Source organism: Nyctibius grandis, chromosome 14 (genome assembly GCF_013368605.1).
Source record: "Nyctibius grandis isolate bNycGra1 chromosome 14, bNycGra1.pri, whole genome shotgun sequence".
NCBI lineage: Eukaryota > Metazoa > Chordata > Aves > Nyctibiiformes > Nyctibiidae > Nyctibius > Nyctibius grandis.
Window position 1 is genome coordinate 15,953,286 of NC_090671.1, and position 19,584 is coordinate 15,972,869.

At 43.1% G+C, this 19,584-nt stretch overlaps 1 protein-coding gene across 3 annotated transcripts in view; it reads left to right on the forward strand.

Moving 5' to 3' along the window:
• Positions 1–19,584, forward strand: part of ZNRF3 (zinc and ring finger 3) — a 98,479-nt gene that overhangs the window by 54,999 nt on the left and 23,896 nt on the right. For all 3 annotated transcript variants that reach the window (XM_068412191.1, XM_068412192.1, XM_068412193.1), the window contains exons 3-8: positions 8,313–8,387; positions 11,848–11,979; positions 12,918–13,028; positions 14,268–14,435; positions 16,011–16,113; positions 16,891–18,636. In XM_068412191.1, coding sequence (XP_068268292.1) covers positions 8,313–8,387; positions 11,848–11,979; positions 12,918–13,028; positions 14,268–14,435; positions 16,011–16,113; positions 16,891–18,636 — 2,335 coding nt within the window. The remainder of the gene's footprint in view (positions 1–8,312; positions 8,388–11,847; positions 11,980–12,917; positions 13,029–14,267; positions 14,436–16,010; positions 16,114–16,890; positions 18,637–19,584) is intronic.

Consider the following 19,584-nt stretch of genomic DNA (forward strand, 5'->3'; position numbering starts at 1 on the left):
AATGGCAGTGTACGAGAGAGACAGGGGATGCCTGTACTGGTCAGGTGTTGTCTGTAATCTCTGTAGCTCTGAGAGAAAAGAGGTTTTGCAGTTTGACAGTTGTAATGAAAAGGTGTATCTGACATAACGCTGTGGGGTTTGTGCAAGATCGTCAACGGTAAGCAGAGTGCAGCAGGCTGTTTCGCCGCAGTGTCTTTGTCTGTGGATGATGTTCCATGCTTTTGCATGGAACAAATTAGCTATAAAAAAGATTTCACTTTACGCTGCTTGCATAATCCCACTCTTTTGACAGATTAATGACCACTAACTCCACGATGTGGAGAGTTCTGACATGGAATATTGGATCTGATGGGCTGGGTTAAACAGAAAATACGCCTCAAGTTCAATCATTTTTAGTTCATCGAGAAATTGAGGGGGGAAACCTCAAAAACTGACAGAGGGAATGCAAGTTCAGTCAGGCTGGTGCAGTTCTCAGCTAAATAAGGATGAATAAACCAGTTTTCTTGACTACTCTGTTCAACAATCTTTGCACAGAGTTAGAGCAACCCAAGTATCATATTTTCTGCCGCAAAAAGCATGAGATGTATTGAAAAAAGAGAAAGGAAAAGGAGAAGGAAAAGGAAAGAGGAAAAAGCCATGGTTATACCTGTTGGAGCTGTGCTGTTTCCCTCAGTTCTGACTGAAAGCAGTGTTTTGCTTGTGGGAGCCATAGGACTGTCTTCTGCGTACCATATCCTTATGCTTCTGCCTCCTGTCCTGTTCATTTTGGAGAACCAGCTAATAGTACATGCTGGCACCTGATGGAATAGAGTTGGGATAGTTTGCTAAAAGCAGTTTACTGGCATCTGTACTGGTTACCACCTAAACCATTGCCCAATCTCCCCCTCCCCGCCTTTATCATTTTCTTAACCCAGAGAATAAATCAACTCCCTCATGTACCACATACCATAGTTATAATTAATATTTGTTATTTACAGTGTACTAAGTTCCAAGAAGAGAATTCCTAGAGTTGGGTGAACAATCCAACTAATCCAGGAGGCTAATCCAGGAAGACAGATACGTAGTTCTTAACGTAAGAGCATTTGTGAGAACATAGTGTTAGAACAGCAGGATGTATCTGGGAGTTTAGACGGGCAGCCAATACTTTTAAAGCATCTTCAGTCTGTCAGTTTTATCTAGGATGTTAACTTAAAAAAAAAAAAAGTAGTGGATTTATAAATAGTAACCTGGCTCTCCCAATAGCCATTTTCAAGAGAAGGTATTGAGTTACTATCTTAATAAATGTGTAATGCATTACTATGTTGATGTAAATGGCAGACCTAAAAGTGATTAATGAACTTTGATTTCCCCACCTCAGTGGGGAAGCCTCAGTCCTTCTCTCATCTGTAATTTATTCACTCTCTGCAACCCATTAGATTAGTGTCATGTCCTCATATGTAAATACAGCTGTGTATTGTGAGGGAATTTTAACTCTGGCAAAGAAGTAAATGTAATGAATAAAGGCTAATGTTGTTGGTATGATCTTTCTCTTAAACGGGGACCTTGTTAAGCAGCTTTCCTTCTTATGTTGCTTTCTCCACTGTTGCGTAATAACTGACATATTAATTGGAATGAGACCATACTAGAAAGCAGAGGAGGAGATGCTTACCATGTTCGTTATTTGCAAGCGTGTAAGGTCCTTCTAGATGTCAGCAAGTGGCTGACGTTCTTACTGTTTTGATTGTTGCTGCGGTACCTGATTTCAGTGGATGAGAGGAAGCACTGCACCTGTTTAATAATCATCTGGTGCCTCAGGTTGAAAGTTTGTCTAATCAAGGAAGTTGTTGCTTCCGTATTGTATTAGTCTGGCCCACAGGAAGGGAGTGCAGAGCTCTTCAAATCTTTCTAGTGTTCTTTGAGGTAATAACGAAAATTTCCTCAAGCCTGCAGATGTGAAGAAATGCTTTCCTCGCACTTCTGTCCTATGCGTTTCCTCTCATCCTCTCTAGATTACAGGGTCTAGTAAGTTCTTCCACATTTAATCTGAGACAGTATTTAATGTGCATGTTATTGGTAATGGTTATCAACAATGAGTTCATAACAAGTAGGTGTCTAAAATACACTCTAAAATAACTTTTCATCAGCCTTCTTCATGAGCTATGGCAGTCTCTGTGCAAATTGAAACTCTACAGAAACATAGATGAAGCCAATACTATGTATTTGCAATAAAAATCCTTTTAAAATGTGTAATAAACACACCATATCCTTCTGTTTACATTTTGCTTTGAGTATAAAGTAGCCAAATATATTCTACAGCAGAGGGCTTCTGATGGAATTCTAGGCTGGTGATGTTTAAGGAATTGAGGAAGGGCAAATTCAAAGGTGGGTTTTGTATCCCTGATCATTTTAGTTACTTTAGAGGAGCCTACACCCAACATTCAACTAGAGAAGACAGTCAAATGTCTACCAGGTGTTTGAATGAAGTCTAGCAAATGACAGATCTCTTTTCAATGCTCATTTACAAAGAAGAACTTAAGGTGTCATTTGAAAAGATGCCTGAAGTGGCTGAAAATCTTAACAATAGTTACAGGCAAGGTGCATATTCTCTGTATTTTATGTTATAGACAAGTACAAGTGTGTGCTGGTTATTTTAACAGCATAATTCATGAGCTTGACTGCCTTCATCTGCTGTTGTCATCTTCTCCCCTACTGAATAGATGACTTAATCCAAGTAATCTTAAATAATAAAGTTTACTGTAAAGGTTTAGCAAAATAAACAATCCAAAAGAAACAGACCTTTTTGCCTTTTCTCTGCAGTCCCTTAGTCATGACTGGTGTCAGTTAGCACTACTAGACTTCCCCCAGGCCCAACTTGCACGTACCTAGGAAGCTGCGGGTACGTTTCGGGGTACATACTCCTTTCTCTCTGCACCAGGGATATCTTTTGTCCATCCTTTGATGGTGCTATTTCATCCTAAGAGATTCAGTTCCATTATACAGCCCTGGACTTGGTGCATTTAGGGCAGTGTCATTCATTGCCTTCTTGCATTTCATTCTGGTCTACTTGTTTTGATCAAATCTGTAGATTGAACAAGGACTGTGAGATTGACAAGGCAATGATTTTTATTCTTATGGACATGCTGCAGTATGAGGTCTAATATGTTTAAATAGAACCCCTAGACACTTGTCTGTCTTGTCCTTTCTATTTTCAGCCCATTCACACTAGCTATTATGTTTAGTTTTGCAGTATCACTAATCCACAAGACAGTAGATTTTTGAAGCTTGTTTTTTTTTGGCTTTCTAAGGGGAAAACACTACTAACTAGCTTGATTGTTCTGTGCCTGGCTTGTGATTCACTGAAATGTCTTTGAACCTCTTCTAAGCTGTTGTATACTCTGTCAGAGACAAAGAAGAAAAAAATCGCTGTGAAGACTTGAAAGTAGTAATTTTAAATGACACTAATATTAAAAAAAAAAATCTGGTAGTTGCTCTTAATTCTGTTGCCAACAAGAATAGGGATTTATATGCAGTTCTAAGCTAAGCTGATTTTGCATGTATTTTCAGGGGGTAAAAAAAATCACAGAACTTCAAACCAATACACAAAAACATTAGTTCAAGTGGAGCCTGAATCTGTATACAAGTAAAATCAGTGCACAAGAAAAGGTTAGAATGGATATTGGAATACAGCTTCTAGCATTTGCTGCTGTGTAGTTGGAATACATTGCTGCAAAATGTTCAGTGCAGTTATGGACTTAAATTCTCTGCACTTCATTTACTGCTTTTGTTACTCCAGATTGCTAGGATAAATTTTAAATACAAATATTATTCTTCATCAGGTGCTTTGCTCTGCCTGTATCACCACTCCATGACGTTATCATGCTGTAAACAGAACTCTTCCTGTTTCTTTGCCCTTCCAGCGATTCTACAGATGTATTCTTCCCCTCTTAATTGTGCAGTATAGGCTACTTCTGCATGTCCAGTGTGTTACCTACATCCACTGAAAATGTTTGTTGTTACTCTGTCTTCTCTTCGGGCCCTGTGCTTCTGGCAATTTTGTAGCTGCATTTATTGGGGCACTCCAAAATTGGTCTGTGAAAGGAGTACGCAAAAGTTATCACTGCTCAGAAGATCTGAAAACCAAAACTGGAGATTTTTTTCCTCCTCCTGTAAGTGTCCAGACCTATGAGGGCCTTCCCACTGCATTGTAATCAGTATTGACAGGGCCTAAAGGCGGGGCTAATACGTGGAAAAGAAAACTTAACTTAAATCAGAGCTCTCTCTGAGTTCATACGATGAGCAGTATGAGATTCAGGCTGTGATTGTCTTACACAGTTTCCTCATCTGGGGAGCACACAGGCAGGGAGCTGGTTAGAGCTCGTATAGAAAAAGAGGGCTGTCATGTGAACAGCGTGAACCTTCTTCATATTGCAGGGATTACCACATATGATCATGACAAAAGATGCATACAGGAGGACTTCTTGGTTTGTAACAAATTTCCACATTTGGAACTTAATTCCTAAAAATGAAAGAAGAAACTGAGGAGCTTTCTCTTTTTTTTTTTCAGCTCCCAGATTTTTGTTAGGTCTCCCTTGCTGACTAGCTATATTCTACCAGAAACAGTTTGAGAGGTGTTTTTTTTTTAAGTAATGCAGTTCCCAACCACAGCACTTAGACATAGTAGCATAGGCTACAAGTGCAAACCATTGTTATTTTTATACCATCATTACATACAGCACAAGGGGTAAATGCCAATAACAGTCAGTTGCCCCTGTAAAAAAAAAAGTGTCTCCCTTCCACAAAAACTACAGTCATTTCAGACAGGGAGTTAATAAGGTCATGCTGGTCAAATAGGATGCCAGGTGACTTGTCGCTATCCTATAAAGACCTACTTATATCTAACCTATATTTTGTGTTTTATTATGTTTGTACTTAAGGACAAAAGAATTTTTGAATTGCAAGTACAGGGCGTGCTGAAGATCGTTGTCGTTTCCAGTCCTGCTTCTAGGACCAAGGCATGCTTAGTACTCGCTACATCAGTGTTTTTGCACAATTGAGCCCTGTGTTTCTGCATGTCATGCATTTAGTTAGCTGCTGATCTACACAGAATGTGTGTAACTCCCCTGGAGCTCCGACTGGGATGTGGGAGCACTTTACAGAACAAGTAGACGTTATGATGGTGATGCTTGCGTATAGTGGCCTTGTAGAGCGAACAGGTCAGAGTCCATTCCTCTGTAGTAGTGTAGGCTTTCAGACTCTGAATGCAAAGAAAGATGGGGAGGTGGATGTCATTATGAACAAAGAGTGATCATTTGAATTAGTAAAATTGCAGTTGTCAATTGTTTTGGGTTTTTTAATTACTCTTTACATAAAAGGAAGAATACTGCTATGGAGTGATAGTCATTTATTTTAAACCAGAGAAGACAATCTCAGAAAGGCATATGCCTAGCACCTTTAGTGCTTTCTGCCAGTTGTGCGGGAACTGAACTCAGGAAACGCCTGTGTGTTTGCCATGGGTATTGTGAAGGTAAAGCATGTACCAGTACAACTTTTTTTTCTCCCCCTTCATCCAACGTGTGTCTTTATTTTTGATCTAGGTTTTGGCCACTTTGCTTAGTAAAAATATTTAGGAGCAGTCTTTAAATGCTGAATAGCCCAAAATGAAAAAGTCACGTGCCTGTTACAGACTGGGATTATTTTAAGAGGGATTTACATTGCTGTTATTTTGAGCTGTCCTGATGACTGAGTAGTGGACAGGGCATTTTGACAGACGTTTTGGCTTTATCCTCCTCCCGTTCTTTGGGGGGTGAGGAAGGAGGGCCGCAGTGGCAGGCAGGCTTTACGGGGCGCCTCCCGAGAGCCGGCCGGCCTTCTGCGGCGGGCGGCGGGGCCGGCTGCGCTCCGGGCCGCGGCTGCCATCTTGGGCTAGAGGGAGGGAGGCGAATCCCACACGGTCCGGGCCCCAGCCTGTTCGCGCTCGTTCGCTCCTCAAAGCGCCGTGGTTCTGAAAACGAGCTCGATGAGGCGGGGAGGCGAAGGGGGGCGCGGCGAGGAGCGGCCGGCGGTGTGTGAGCGGCTGCTCTCTGATCTCCTGCCAGCCAGACCTGGCAGGTCAGGCGCGCTGCCGCCAAGCTGCGGAGCCGCAGCCCTGCAGCGCTGGAGCGGCCCCGCGGAGCGCGGCACCCACTCGCCCGCCGCTTCCCTGCCGCCGCGGGCTGCCTGCGGGCTCCCGCGCAGGGGGCTTGGGAGCTGGGGTCGCCGCGTAACCAGCCTCCGCTGACGAGGTTCCGTGGCACGGACAAGTCTCTTTAGCACCGGGGTCCTGCGCGGGGCCGGGCTCCCTCGCGCCTGCGGTGTTTTCCGACAGCGGCCACCGCTCCCCCCCGGGGGTGGGGATGGAGCCCTGGCGGGGACAGCGGCCCGCACCCTCCGCTCCTCCGGGGCGGGGATGGAGCCCTGGCGGGACGTCACTTCCGGGGACGCGGCGAGGCGCGTGTTCGCGGGCCTGGCGGTGCGCGTGGGGCCGCGCCGCGGCCGCTGCCCTCAGGGCGGGCGGGCCCGGTGCGGGGCAGCCGGTGGCACGGGCACTGGGGGTCCAGGACGTCCGGGAGCGGCGGGTGAGGGCTCCTGGTGAAGGACGGCCCGAGCCTTCCTCCGCTCGGGGCCTGGCACAGGCGGCTGGTTGCAGCTGGCCGGAGCTAAACGAACTCAGCAAGTTTGCAGAAGGGGGGAGGCGGCAGACGCTTTCCCCGCTTGCTGCTATGTTCTCCAGCACGATCTTTGAACTCGGTACTTTTCATCTCTTAACATCTGATTTTGCAGTACAAAGTGAGGAATACAGATTACATCGTGGTGGTGGAAAATTAATGAATTGCTGCACTGTATACTTCTCATTCGGTGTCATCACAAAATTAAGGTTTTTTTCTGAACCAACCTGCAAAATCTCTTTAAAAACACCTTCAGGGATCAAAGTGCTTGTTGACTGACCGTCCTGAAAGAGCAATCTGAATGGCCCGAACGGTTTTCCAAGCACTGCATGCCTGTAAAAGGTGCCTTCTAGGGAAACCTGGATGAGCTTTCACGCCAGGGCGGCTGCAACTGAGAACGTGTAGTAGGTTCCTTTTGACTTTTCCTCCCCAACAGCTATTAGTGATTAGGCAGGTGTGCTGACTTCAAAGGGGACAAATACCCCCGCTGGGCTGCGAAAGAGACCCCATTTGTGAGCTGGTTTCTCTCATGCACTGTCTGATGCGCTTGGTTGATTTAAAATAAAAACAAAAATACAAGAATAGAGTAAATAGACCTGTAGGTGTTCAAACTAACATCTCTGTACTGGCCAGCATTCTTCTTGGAAAACCCTGAGTGATATTTCATAATTTATCACTTTTATATGTTTCTTTTATATCTCAGTTTAAGTTCAGGTTCTGCTAGTCTCTGTGAAGAGCCAGTGTCCTCTTGTTTGGTACTGTGATGGCAATAGCTGTCATCACTTGGAGAAATAGTTGCTTGCATTCTGCATCCAACAAAGGCAGTAACAGCTTTGAAAAGTTGCTGGGAATGTTTGCTCTGTGGAGCCATTGAGCAACATTTGAACAGAACGTACAGAAGCACAGTGGCAGAAACTGGTAAAAATACCCTGTTTTAGCCTCAGTGCTTTAAAATACTGCTTTCTCTATCCCAGAGGATTTTAATATGTTCTAATGTCTCCTTTGTACTGTTGGTAACTCCAGGTTTGGACTGCTTATTTGATGAAAAGCTGTGCATTTAAATAGGTCTGATCTTATCTGCATAAGAAGTGTTGTATGCAACAGTTCTGACCTCTAATGGTCAGAAAGAACAGTATTTTCTGAGGCACTTTTTGCAAGGATTGTGATATGCTAGAGTTTGTCGTGACTGTGAGAATGACACTGGAAAGGCGTAAAGAACCTGGTCCGCCTTTATCTTCTACAGTAGTGAGCTTTTCTCTCCACCTCAAATCACAGGGATTTGGTGCTTCCAAGTAACATGGAGAAAAAGAACATAATTCAATTTTTAAAAAAATATTATATTTAAAGTCTTTAAAGGGTCTAAATCACATTTGAATTCCTTTAAAAGCTTGTTGAAGGAGGAGTCTGAGGGGGAAGGGGCTGACAGATTGTAGAAGCTATAGTGAAGGTTAACTGCATTCCATGCTGATTCAGGAACTCCTGTGTTTGTAATTACTCTGCTGTTCGTTTTAACTACACAGAAACACAAAATGTTAAGTTTGCTATCTGGAGATGAGGAGAGGGAGTCATTTTTGAGGTAAGAAGTCATATTTTGGGGTGGGACTGAGGATACTGTCTTTCTTATTGCAGGCAAAACGAGCAGTACAGCGAGGAGCCACAGCGGTCATCTTTGATGTTTCTGAAAACCCAGATGCCATTGATCAGGTATGAAGAAGGGAGCCTAGTTTTTTTACAGCCTCTGTTGGGTTCTTTTAGGGTTGCTGAGGCAAGACTTGAGAGCATACAGGTCTCGGAGCACATCTACCTTAAGACATGCAGCTACTGACCCTGGGTAACATGGTGCTCTGGTTTTCCTGATAATCTTCTGGCAGGCAAGAAGCAATGGAGGTGTTGAGAATGTGGTAGAAAAAGAAAAGTTTGGGGAGTTATATTTTAATTCGAGCCTTTGCTCGAATCCAGAATCCAGGTCTGGGATTGAGGTTTTGAGAAAGGATGGAGGCAAATATTTTGTGGCCCATTATCTAGTCAAGGAGGTTTTCTTTGCCCAGCTCTGTGTACAAAACACAGTGTGTTTGGCCTTACCCACCTTGTGATCAATAGTATTGTTGAGCAGCTGCTATTTTTGAGGTTGCAAAATGGCTTTCGAACCTGGTTCTAAACAAGATTCTTACAAAAATTATAAACATTTCTTTCTCATTTGCAGCTGATGATTTCTGACCTACATATTTTGTGGACAAGCAGGGTGTTTCTTTTTTGGGGGTCTCAGTAAAACTTCCATCTTTTCATTTGAAGTGGGTGAGGTAATAGCTCTGTGAAATGCTTTGACAAGATTCTTCCAGCCAATTGTGAGTTATTTGACTAGAGAGAAGAAACCTAAGCACAAAAATAGTCTGTATTTGATTTACTTTTGTTTTGTCTTGAAACAAAACTGCTGTTTCTGCTACAGCAGAAACAAGTGAAGCTGAATGTTTTTAAGTGCAGCCTGAATTTCTTGGGGGAAAAGAGAGACCATCAATGTTTACATTTTAAAAGCTGGCTTTAATTCTGAAATGAGCATCTGTTGGACAAAGGAATGCAGACCCTGTGCAATGGATGTTTTGAGAACTGTGCTCTGCAAGTGCACCAAGGCTACAGCCTTCATCTTGCAAACATTCTCAGGGATATTTTTTTCTCTTTTATACACAGAAAAATTATCTGCACAAAGATGTGATCTGTCTTTTTCCAGGTTTTTTTGTGTTACAGCTTCCAGTTACTTTCAGCCACCCTACTCTGAACTTGTGAAGCTGAGTTACTGCCTCTTGCTCTCTTCCATCTACCAGCAATAGCTGTCCTTCCTTGATTCTTGATAATAAATTGGGTGCAACTGTCCCCAATAGCTGGGAAGCTAGTGGATGATTGAATATTTTGGGTGTACCAATAAAATGGAAGGAGGTTAGTGGTTTAGTGCAGTAGCTGACAAAGTAGGCTCTGTTAGAGGACAGAGCAGCAGCCTATGCAAACACTCACAAACAGGAGGGGAATGACTAGACCTAGCTTTCATACTCTTTAAGCGCAAGAGTTACTTGATTGGCTCCCTTCTCATGCTGCTCTGGACACTTGTGTTTCATGGATTTTGATTCTCAGCCAAAGTCTTCAGAACCCTTGACATCAGGGGATAATAATTAATTTGTCTTTAAAATAAGTATCATTTTGGCACTCACAATGGAATTGTGGAAAACAATGACAGGTGGATAACAACGGAGGAAAAACTGACATGAGTTAATCTGGAGTATCTTTTATTCAAATGGCAGTATCCTAAGATGCTGAGAGCAGCTGTTTAGGAAGCTTTCCCAGGTATGCTTGTTACAAAGCAGTAGAACTAAGGGAGAGTGCTGTGACAGGGAGGAGTGGGGTATTATGAAAGGCAGTCCTTCCTGCCAGTGAATGAACAGAAATAGGAAGCAGGCCTGACCAGGAGAGAAATTGGTCTTGGACAATTTGGTAGCAGAATTGCTACCAAATGAAAGGACTTTACATACAGATTTTGTGGGTTTTATTCCCATTGATCTGAGTGTCTTTTGCTGCAGACTAAGAATGAAACTTTTCTTTTTAGAAATGCTCTGTGAAGTCTAATTGATTTCTTAGTTTTACTTTTGAATAGTTTGAAGAGGAGTAACAGCAGAGCATCATGTTTAGCAAAAGTTGGCAGTGTGCAAAAGCTGAGGAATCAGGTGCATTCTTTCTTAGACAAGAAAGCTTGAGAGAGAATTCGTGTCTGGGAACGTAGAGGCAGTGACTGGATTTGGCCTTAGGCCAGCAAGCCTTGTAGACACATAGGATCCCTGAGTTGGATTCAAGTACTTCAAGATAGTTTTTAGCTCTTTGAAAGACATCTGTCTTAAAAATAGCTTGATCAGTGTTCTCAGAAGCCCGGTCAAATAGTAGGAAGAGTCTGTTTTAAAGTCTCAGTGAAATCTGCCACCATCATCTAGACAGATTAAGTGAAGTACTTTGTAAGCAGGATGATAGACCAGCCAGTTGGTAATTTCTACATGTTTTAGCCAGAGACAACAGGTAGATATCAACAACGCAGATATGGTATCTCTGCTATACGCTACTCTTGTTCAATTTGCTTACACTCCTGTCATCTCATTCCTTTCCACTGTACCATTTCTATCTGCTTGTCAGAGCCTTGCTTATTTTGTATCAACCAGCCTCTATACTAGGATTTTTCTTGTGGGTCAGAATAAACTATATGAATTTACCATGTTGGTGCCATTTTGTAACAGAACAATTCTCTTGTTATTCCCCCCTCTGGTATACAATTTAGCAGATTGTTTTTCTGGATTTGTTGGCCAGAGAAGTTATGCAGTCTCCACACTTCAAGGTTTTCAGCATCTGACTGGATAAAGCCCTGAGCAGCTTGGTCTGATGTCGTGGTTGACCTTGCCTTGACCAGGAAGTTGGACTCTTGGGGTGCCTTTCCACCCACATTATTTCCTGATTCTATTATTTGGCCTTTCAAAAAAAAACTTAGCTGGACCTGGAAGGAAGTTTCAGGGTGAATTAAGCTATCTACTCAAATGCTTTAGTCTTTGAGGCCCCCATCCTGCGATCAATAGCTCTAGTGGTTGCTAGAACCCAAATAACTGTTTCAATGAGTTTGTCGAGTTAAACAGCAGAAACTACAGACTTTAATAAAATTGGCTAGGTACAAAGAGCCTGAAAGACAGGACTCTGGCATGAGATTGTTCAGAAAGCCAAAGAAATTTGTACGTGAATAATGTAACTACAAAGTTGAAATAACAAAAGGTTCAGAAAATGTAGCAAGGCTAGTTTTTTTTTTTTAATGTGCAGATTTTTATTCTTCTTCATTATGAGGTTTAACTTACTACAGTATAAATACATGAACTGGCGCATAATGTGGTTAAGTTAAAGCTGCTGTTCAGAAATAACATTTGCTTATCCTGAATCTTTGTTTTGATCAGTTAAAAAAAAGCTTAAGTCAAAAGTTTAATTCAGGTTTAACTCTGTGGAATGCTTAAGTGAAGGTCTATGCTAGAAGAGAACAATTGGTGCTTGAATCAATTCAACATTCATATTCCTTTACTCTTCTCTCCCTTGTCCGAAAGAGAGGTAGTTTTCCTGAAACGTGCCTTTTGAGTAGATTTTTTTGTTGTTCTAGCTGAACCAGGGCTCAGAGGACCCTCTGAAGAGACCAGTGGTGTATGTGAAGGGTGCTGATGCTGTCAAGCTAATGAACATAGTTAACAAGCAGAAAGTGGCACGAGCAAGGATTCAGCATCGCCCCCCACGGGTGAGACTTTAAGAAACTTTATCTAGGTATTACACTGCTGTTACTTCATGCAGTGCTTGCTGACTGCACTGAGTGTGAAGATGTTTTGATGCTCCCCATGAGCATTAATACATGTGAAATTCTGTTGACCTAAATAAATTGACCAACCGCACTGTGGACAAGCAGCTACACTTGATGTAAGTATAGAATCCACAATGTGGCATCTGCTGTCTTTCCTAAGGATTCTTTTGAATATATAAATGACTAAAATTTTTATATAATAGAAGTTTTCCTTTTTCTTAATTAAATAACATAATTATTGCACACTCCTGGTAGTTCACATTTGTAAGGTAGTCCGCCCTGTGTTTACTAATGATTCTGTGTGGTATTTTAGATGTGGGTTAATTATTTGATATCTGATATTTGTAACTGTAATATAAAATAGTTTTTCTAGAGGTTTTTTTGAACACTGACTACGTGTAGTTTACAGAAGAAGAACAAAGCTAGAGGTCATCCATGTCCCAGTTACCACTTTGGTTTTGTTGTATTTTTATGGAATTCTTCTGTAAAGAAATGTGTTTGACAAATGGGCCATTTGCTGAAAAGTCAAATGTTGATTTTCACTCACTTAAGTATACAGGCAAACCAATAAATCATGAAAATTTGTGTTAGTGTGATTCACTCAGTTAAAAAACCTGAGTTTTGTGGGATTGGTTCAGAGACTGTAAATCTTGTGACCAGCATTCTGTGTATTTCATTCACTTGCAAGTGACATATGAAACCCAGGTTTTGTCGCATAGAATCCTAGTTAGTGAACAGAACAGTGTGTACTTTGACTTTTGCCGTTGTGACTGTGTACATCTGAAAATGGCTGCTGAGAAAGTAGAGAAGAGAAAGGAACAGTAGATTTGAGTATGATCTAAGGAAAGGAAAAATAATATTTTTGTTTTAATTTTTAGCAACCCACGGAGTACTTTGATATGGGAATTTTCCTGGCCTTCTTTGTGGTTGTGTCTCTTGTTTGCCTCATTCTTCTTGTCAAGATCAAACTGAAACAGCGACGTAGTCAGGTAAGAGCAGTAATGGGATATTCACTGGGTGCTCAAAGTTAACTTCTCTTACTTTGTCCTAGGACTTGCTCGCTACTTTTGGAAACGCCAGACACTGACGTAAAATAGCCATCTTTGTGGAAAGGGTTTTATCCATGGATGTAGGCCTTTGGAAAAATTGGGGAATGTTTTTAAAGGAGATGTACATTGACCTGTGATGTTCATTCAGTTAAATCCTGAAATGAAAAGAGTATGGAAGCAGTCCATTTAGCTGTTAGGAAGCAAGAGCATTTCTGGTTGTTCAGAGGTTGATTGTCACTAGCACTGGTATACTTCTAAAGAAGTCCAAGCTCTTGTTGCTGTATTGTGGAGAGAATATCAAGATTGAAAATAAATGGCAACTGTTTTTGATAGAATAAAATCTATTGATTCTTAATGGGAGAGGTTTACAAAGTAAAAGGTTTGGATAGGAGAAATTCTAGGTGAGATACTTTTGAGTTTGTCCTATCAAGCATGAAAGGGAAAGCAAATGGAAGCTGATGGACTCTGAAGTTTGTAGTTTGAGACTGTCCAGTATATACACTTAAAAAGAATGGAAAGCACTGTAGATGCTTAGGACTCCTGCTTTGGACATATTGAATAGGAATCCAAAGATGTTATGGGCCAACAGCAGTGTTAAAAAACAGTGTTAAAAAGGGGAATGATAAATTCTACAGTAAAACGAAAACACCACACTGCCTTCCTAAACTTCTACTATTGATTAAATTTGAGGGGGACGGGGAAATGATACAGCTAATTTAGTAACATTTCATTTTAATCCCTCTCTCAAGTATTGCTTCAGGTAATATGGTGGTAAAAGCATAAAGGAGCATTACAGTCAATATTGACAATTCAAAAAAAGTTCCTAACCAAGTCTTATATGTTGCCTTGAATAGTTGCTGCCTATTTATTGAGCAGTTGCAGCGTATCCCAATTGTCAGCCCCTTCGCCCTATTTCAATTCAAAGTAGCTTATCATTCTCACTACTGCATGTGACGTACATTCTTTTCATGAGACTTCTGATCTAAATTCTAATTAGCCTTCTCTCTGCTTGATTTATGAAATTGTACATTAGTCTGGGCCTGACATGATTTGGTGAGATACATTAATTTGATATGGTGGTGTTTCTCTGCTGCTACACTATAGTCTCTTATGCAACAGCGTTGCCTTTTTTTTTTTCTTCCTTTTTTTTTCTTTTTTCTTTTCTTTCTTCCGTTGTAGAATTCCATGAACAGGCTTGCAGTGCAAGCACTGGAAAAAATGGAGACCAGGAAGTTTAAGTCCAAAAATAAGGGACACCGGGAAGGTAGCTGTGGAGCACTGGACACACTCAGTAGCAGCTCCACCTCTGACTGTGCCATCTGCTTGGAGAAGTACATTGATGGGGAGGTAAAGGATAAATGGTTTCTTCAGCATGGGCTGAGAATGTAGCTTGTTTATTTTAGCACTGTGGTACGTGGCTGGCTGTTGGGTACATTGTGTACTGAGGTTGTGCCGCTTGCCAGACTGATTGCATCGAGTAGCCAACTCAGCCTCAACTGCGTTCTGCAGCTCCCAAAGAAATCTCAAGGGCTTTTTCCCATACTACAAAGTGAGAGGTGATGAATCTCGTTCTGCAAGTTGCTGCCTCCATCAGGTTGCTTTTCTGAGGAAGAACTCTTCAAGAAGTCCGGGTTACCTGAGCATTTAGTTCTCTGGGTATTTTTAACAAATTGTGTGCTAAGATGATGATGCATACAAGCTCTGTTGGACATAAGGGATACATTCCGTGTTTTGCTTCTTAAGCTTTGAAAATGTAAAGTACGCAGCACTGCTGGGAAACCAAAGGAGGAGATGCCAAAAGGTTTGGGACAGTGACCGTTACTGCATTGATGTCAGTGCTTGCCTCCCGTGACACTGTTCTACCCAGATGAAGCAATGAAAGGATGAAATAGAAAATAGGCTCCTTAGAATAGAGGCAGTCAGTAATCGCAGCTTTAAACTTCCATATAGAAATTATTTGAGGACATTTTATTTTGAAATTATTCATAAAAGAGTCATCATTTTAAGGCAATAGAAAATACCAGCTGCAGTACTTGAGTGCTACAAGCTACAAACAGAAAGTTAATGAAGTTAGCTGATGGGAAATTATTCAGAGTAGCAAGGATGAAGGCAGACAAGAACTTCAGAAGGGCTGTACAAAACTGACTGGACAGGAAATTCGTGCATGAGCTTCAGCATGAAGTGATACACGCAGGAAAGAGCTTCACATGTGTTAGTGTTCAGGAGCAAGATCTTGAAGCTGTTTTAGATAGCTTTGTGAAAGCAGATTGGTGCTTTGTGGCAGTCAAAAAGGCAAATCAGATACTAGAAATGAGAAGAGAACTGAACAGAAAACATAATTACACCACTGTATAAGTTCAGTTGTGCTCTCACATTGTGTGCACTTCTGATCTCATTTCACAAAAGATGTATTGCAAATGAAGGTGCTTCAGAAAAGGGCGGTCACAAAGCGATGAAAGATTTGGAATGGTTTCTGTACAAAAGAATCAGTGGGCTAGGGCTGTTTAGTCCTAGATTACTTGGACTGAGTGTTTTCCATTGCTAGTAGTTGTAGGCAAGATGCATCATTAAATGGACTCCAGATTTTTTTTAAAAGTTAATTTAATATATTAAGGAAAACTTTAATGATGAGCTCCTTTGAGGTGTTATGTCATAGGGACACACAGCAAAAAGTGTCCTAAAGAAATGTAGTATACTTGCATGGAGTTCTAACATGCCTGCAGACTATTCTTTTAGTGACAGCTGATCACTACCTGTTGTGCTTTTGGCTGTGTTGGAACAGATGGCATTTTTTTCCTTCTTATCACTTCGAGACTAGGAATTGATCCGTTTAGTAGCTAGGTTGAAAAGACTAGGAATAAGCTGTGAAGTTCACTCATTAGGAAGGACTACTTTTTCACATTCCTTCGTCTGTTCCTGTAGGAACTGCGTGTCATTCCCTGCACTCACCGATTTCACAAGAAATGTGTGGATCCTTGGCTACTGCAGCACCACACCTGCCCTCACTGCCGCCATAACATCATAGGTAAGTGCCGCAATACGGACGCTCTGTTGTGTCGTCCATTTCGGACTTGACAGCTTACAAGATGAAACAGAAATTGTGCCTGTTTGTAAATCTCCATAGAGCCCATAGTCTTCATTGTAACGCAACCCTAGAAATACAGTTCGGACTAAGTTCTTTGAGAATGACTGCGTGCCCTGGAGTGACGGGTCACGGCTGTGGGTTCCCCTCGCTCCGGGTGCGGTGCCCAGCAGAGGGCAGCGCCGGTCGGCGTCTGAGCGTGGGGAGGACAAAGAGCTGTCAGGGATGGGTATGTTTTCTCCTGGTAGTTGTAAATAAAAGACAATGTATTGTTTTTTATTTTTCCGTGGTGGTGTAACTTGGAATGCGGTTTCCCTTACTTGACTTCTCCCCCTTCCATTTCCTCTGTCTTGAAGAAGTTTTCTATTAATGCGCATTTATGTAAAATAATGTGTAAAGTGAAAACTCGAGCAATGACTGCCAGCATGGCTCTTAACCTGCAAGACCAGGAATGCTGTGTAAGCAGAAGGTTTTGCATATATATCACTTCACTTCTTTTTCTTCTTAAGCAAATACAGCTGAGTGTTTCAAGGCAGATGCTCTTCACTTATTTTGTTTGTTTTGTTGTTTTTCCTTCTGTGTAAAAAGTTGGTGCTTTTTTTTTTTAAACTGTTATGTGCATAATGTAACTAAATTCAGAACAAAATATCCTTCTTTCTTGCATAAAGTATATTCCTTTTTATTCCCTTCTACTTCTCCACTCTTGTTTCTCTCATTCAGAACAGAAGAAGGGAAATGCAGGTCCAGTCTGTCTGGAATCCATCAACCCAGCACGCAGCCGGCAGCAAAGGGTGATTCTGCCTGTCCATTACCCAGGCCGAGTGCACAGAGCAAACCAGGTAACAGCGTATCCCACTCGGACAAGCATGGACCCTCATGGAAACCCTATCACAGTACTTACAGTTGAGCGACATGGTGAACGAAGCCTCTACCAAGCCCAGTCGCCAGCCTATATCCGAAGTTATCAGCCTATTCATTTGGACCGTGCTTTAAACACGCATCACTGTAGCCTGGAACATAGGGCTTACTCTCCAGCTCACAACTTCCGAAGACCCAAGTTTGGTGGACGCAACTTTTCCAAAGCAGCGTGCTTTTCCCAATATGAGACCATGTATCAGCACTACTACTTCCAAGGCCTTAGTTACCCTGAGCAAGATGGACAGCCTCCAGCTGGCATTTCCTCAAAGGGTCCCTCCCGTGCCTTTCAGCCTGGTAGCAGCATGCTTTTCCCTCCTGTGGTACATGTAGTGCCCTCATCCCGCCTGGAGAGTGGCAGTACCTCCAGTTTTAGCTGCTATCATGGTCATCGTTCAGTGTGCAGTGGGTATTTGGCTGACTGCCCTGGGAGTGACAGCAGCAGCAGCAGTTCTGGACAGTGCCACTGCTCCTCTAGTGATTCCATGGTTGACTGCACTGAGGTCAGCAACCAAGGGGTTTATGGGAGCTGCTCCACCTTTCGCAGCTCTTTGAGCAGTGACTATGACCCATACGTTTACCGCAGTAAGAGCCCGTGCCGAGTGGGTGAGGTTGGTGGTGCAAACAGGGGTGCAATTGTTCTCTTGGAGGGCCCCCACCAGGACGAGCTTCCAGCTCATGGTCACAGTCTGGTGGGTGCTGACTGCCGGGCTGTGCCAGCTTCTGCCTCAGGGGACCAACTGTCTAATTGCAGCATGGACATGAACTACAGCAGTAATTCCTCGCTAGAGCACAGGGATCCAAATGGCACTACCTCAGAGGGAGGACATGAGGCCACTCCTGGTGCTGCCTTGGACGTTAAAAGGAACTGGAAGAACCCAGAGACGGCAGGGCCGCTTATGGAGCAAGCATGCGCGTGCTGCTTTGAACTCCAGCGCTCTGCCCTGGAGCCTAGCAATGGGACAGCTGACTGTAGTGCACTCTTCCTTAGCTCTCCGCTGTGGGGGGCATGTGGCCCAGGAGTAGAACCACAGTCAGGGAACACCCCGGGCTTGTACAGTATTAACTCAGACCACTTGCATAGGACAGATGGGGTAAAATACGAGGGGCTGCCCTGCTGCTTCTATGAAGAGAAGCAGGTAGCCTGTAGTAGCAACAGTGGCAGCAGAGGTGGTGGCTGCTATACAGAAGACTATGCAGTGAATGTGCAGTACACGCTTCCGGATGACACCTTGCCAAGCTACTGTAAGGATGTATGTGATGTGGGTCAACGCATTCCCATAATTCCTGAAGACAGAGACTGTGAGCTGATCCTCCCTACAGAGTGCCAAGGGACCCACACAGGAGGCTGTAGTTCCTGGGATGGAACACCTGAGCTAGATACTTATCTGCACTGCCAAGGTATGGGAGAGGTACAGGATGAGAGGGAGGTGTGCTACGAGGCAACATCATTCCTGCGGCAGAACTACTCTCAGGAGGACGAAGCCAGAATGCTCTTTCCCAGTCCCGCTCTGAACTCCCAGAAGCTGGTGATGACCGCAAAGGCCACAGGTAATATTTGTGCTTTTTTTGATTACTTGCTACCTTTCCGTCCTCGCGTATGAAATGCTGCCAGCTTCCCACGTACCTGCAGCCATAGAGGTTACTGCCATCCTTTGCATAAGAGCAGGTTATTGACTAATCCTTCGCCCAGAATTGTTATTCTCTTGTTACCTGTGGTCATTTGGTCATAGCTAGAGGAATAGAAGATGATCATATACTATCTAACCCTGTAAGAGCTTTCATACTCCTCCATTGTGGGGAGGGGAAGAAGTGATGGCTGGTACCAGGCCCCCATTAGAGCTCCGCAGCCAGGGATGCTGTGCCAGTCATGGCAGCTGTGGTGAGCTGCCTAAGTACACAAGGCCAGAGCGCTGGGAGGGGACAGACAAGCTGAAGGATAAAAAAAAAAAAAAAGTGAAAAATTTGGAATTGCTGTAGGAGAATATGTGGGAAAGTCTCTGCTGTGGACATGCACAAGAGGAAAAAAGAACTACTCACAGAATGAAAGGGATATTCCTTACCTGCCTTGCCAGGGCTGATTTTAAGGGTATTCATGGAATCATAGGGTACCCTAGGCTGGAAGGGACCTCAGGCCGTCACCTAGTCCAACCTCCTGCTCAAAGCAGGGCCAGGTCTGAGACCAGACCAAGTTATTCAGTTTGTCATTGAATTAGACCAAGTTTGTCCAGTCAGGCCGTGACAACCTCCAGGGATGCAGAGTGCACGCCCTCTCCGGGCCCTTGTTCCCACGCTTCACTGCCAGCGTGGTGTAAAGATTTTCCTTATATCCAGTCTGAACATCTGATGTTTCAACTTAAGCTCCTTACCTCTTGTCCAAAATGCATCACTGTGAAGACCCTGGTGCCATCGTTGTGACAACCTCCATATGTAGGTATTGCAGAGCTGCTAGGCGTGCTCCTGAAGCCTTCTCTTCTGCAGGCTGAACAAGCCCCAGTC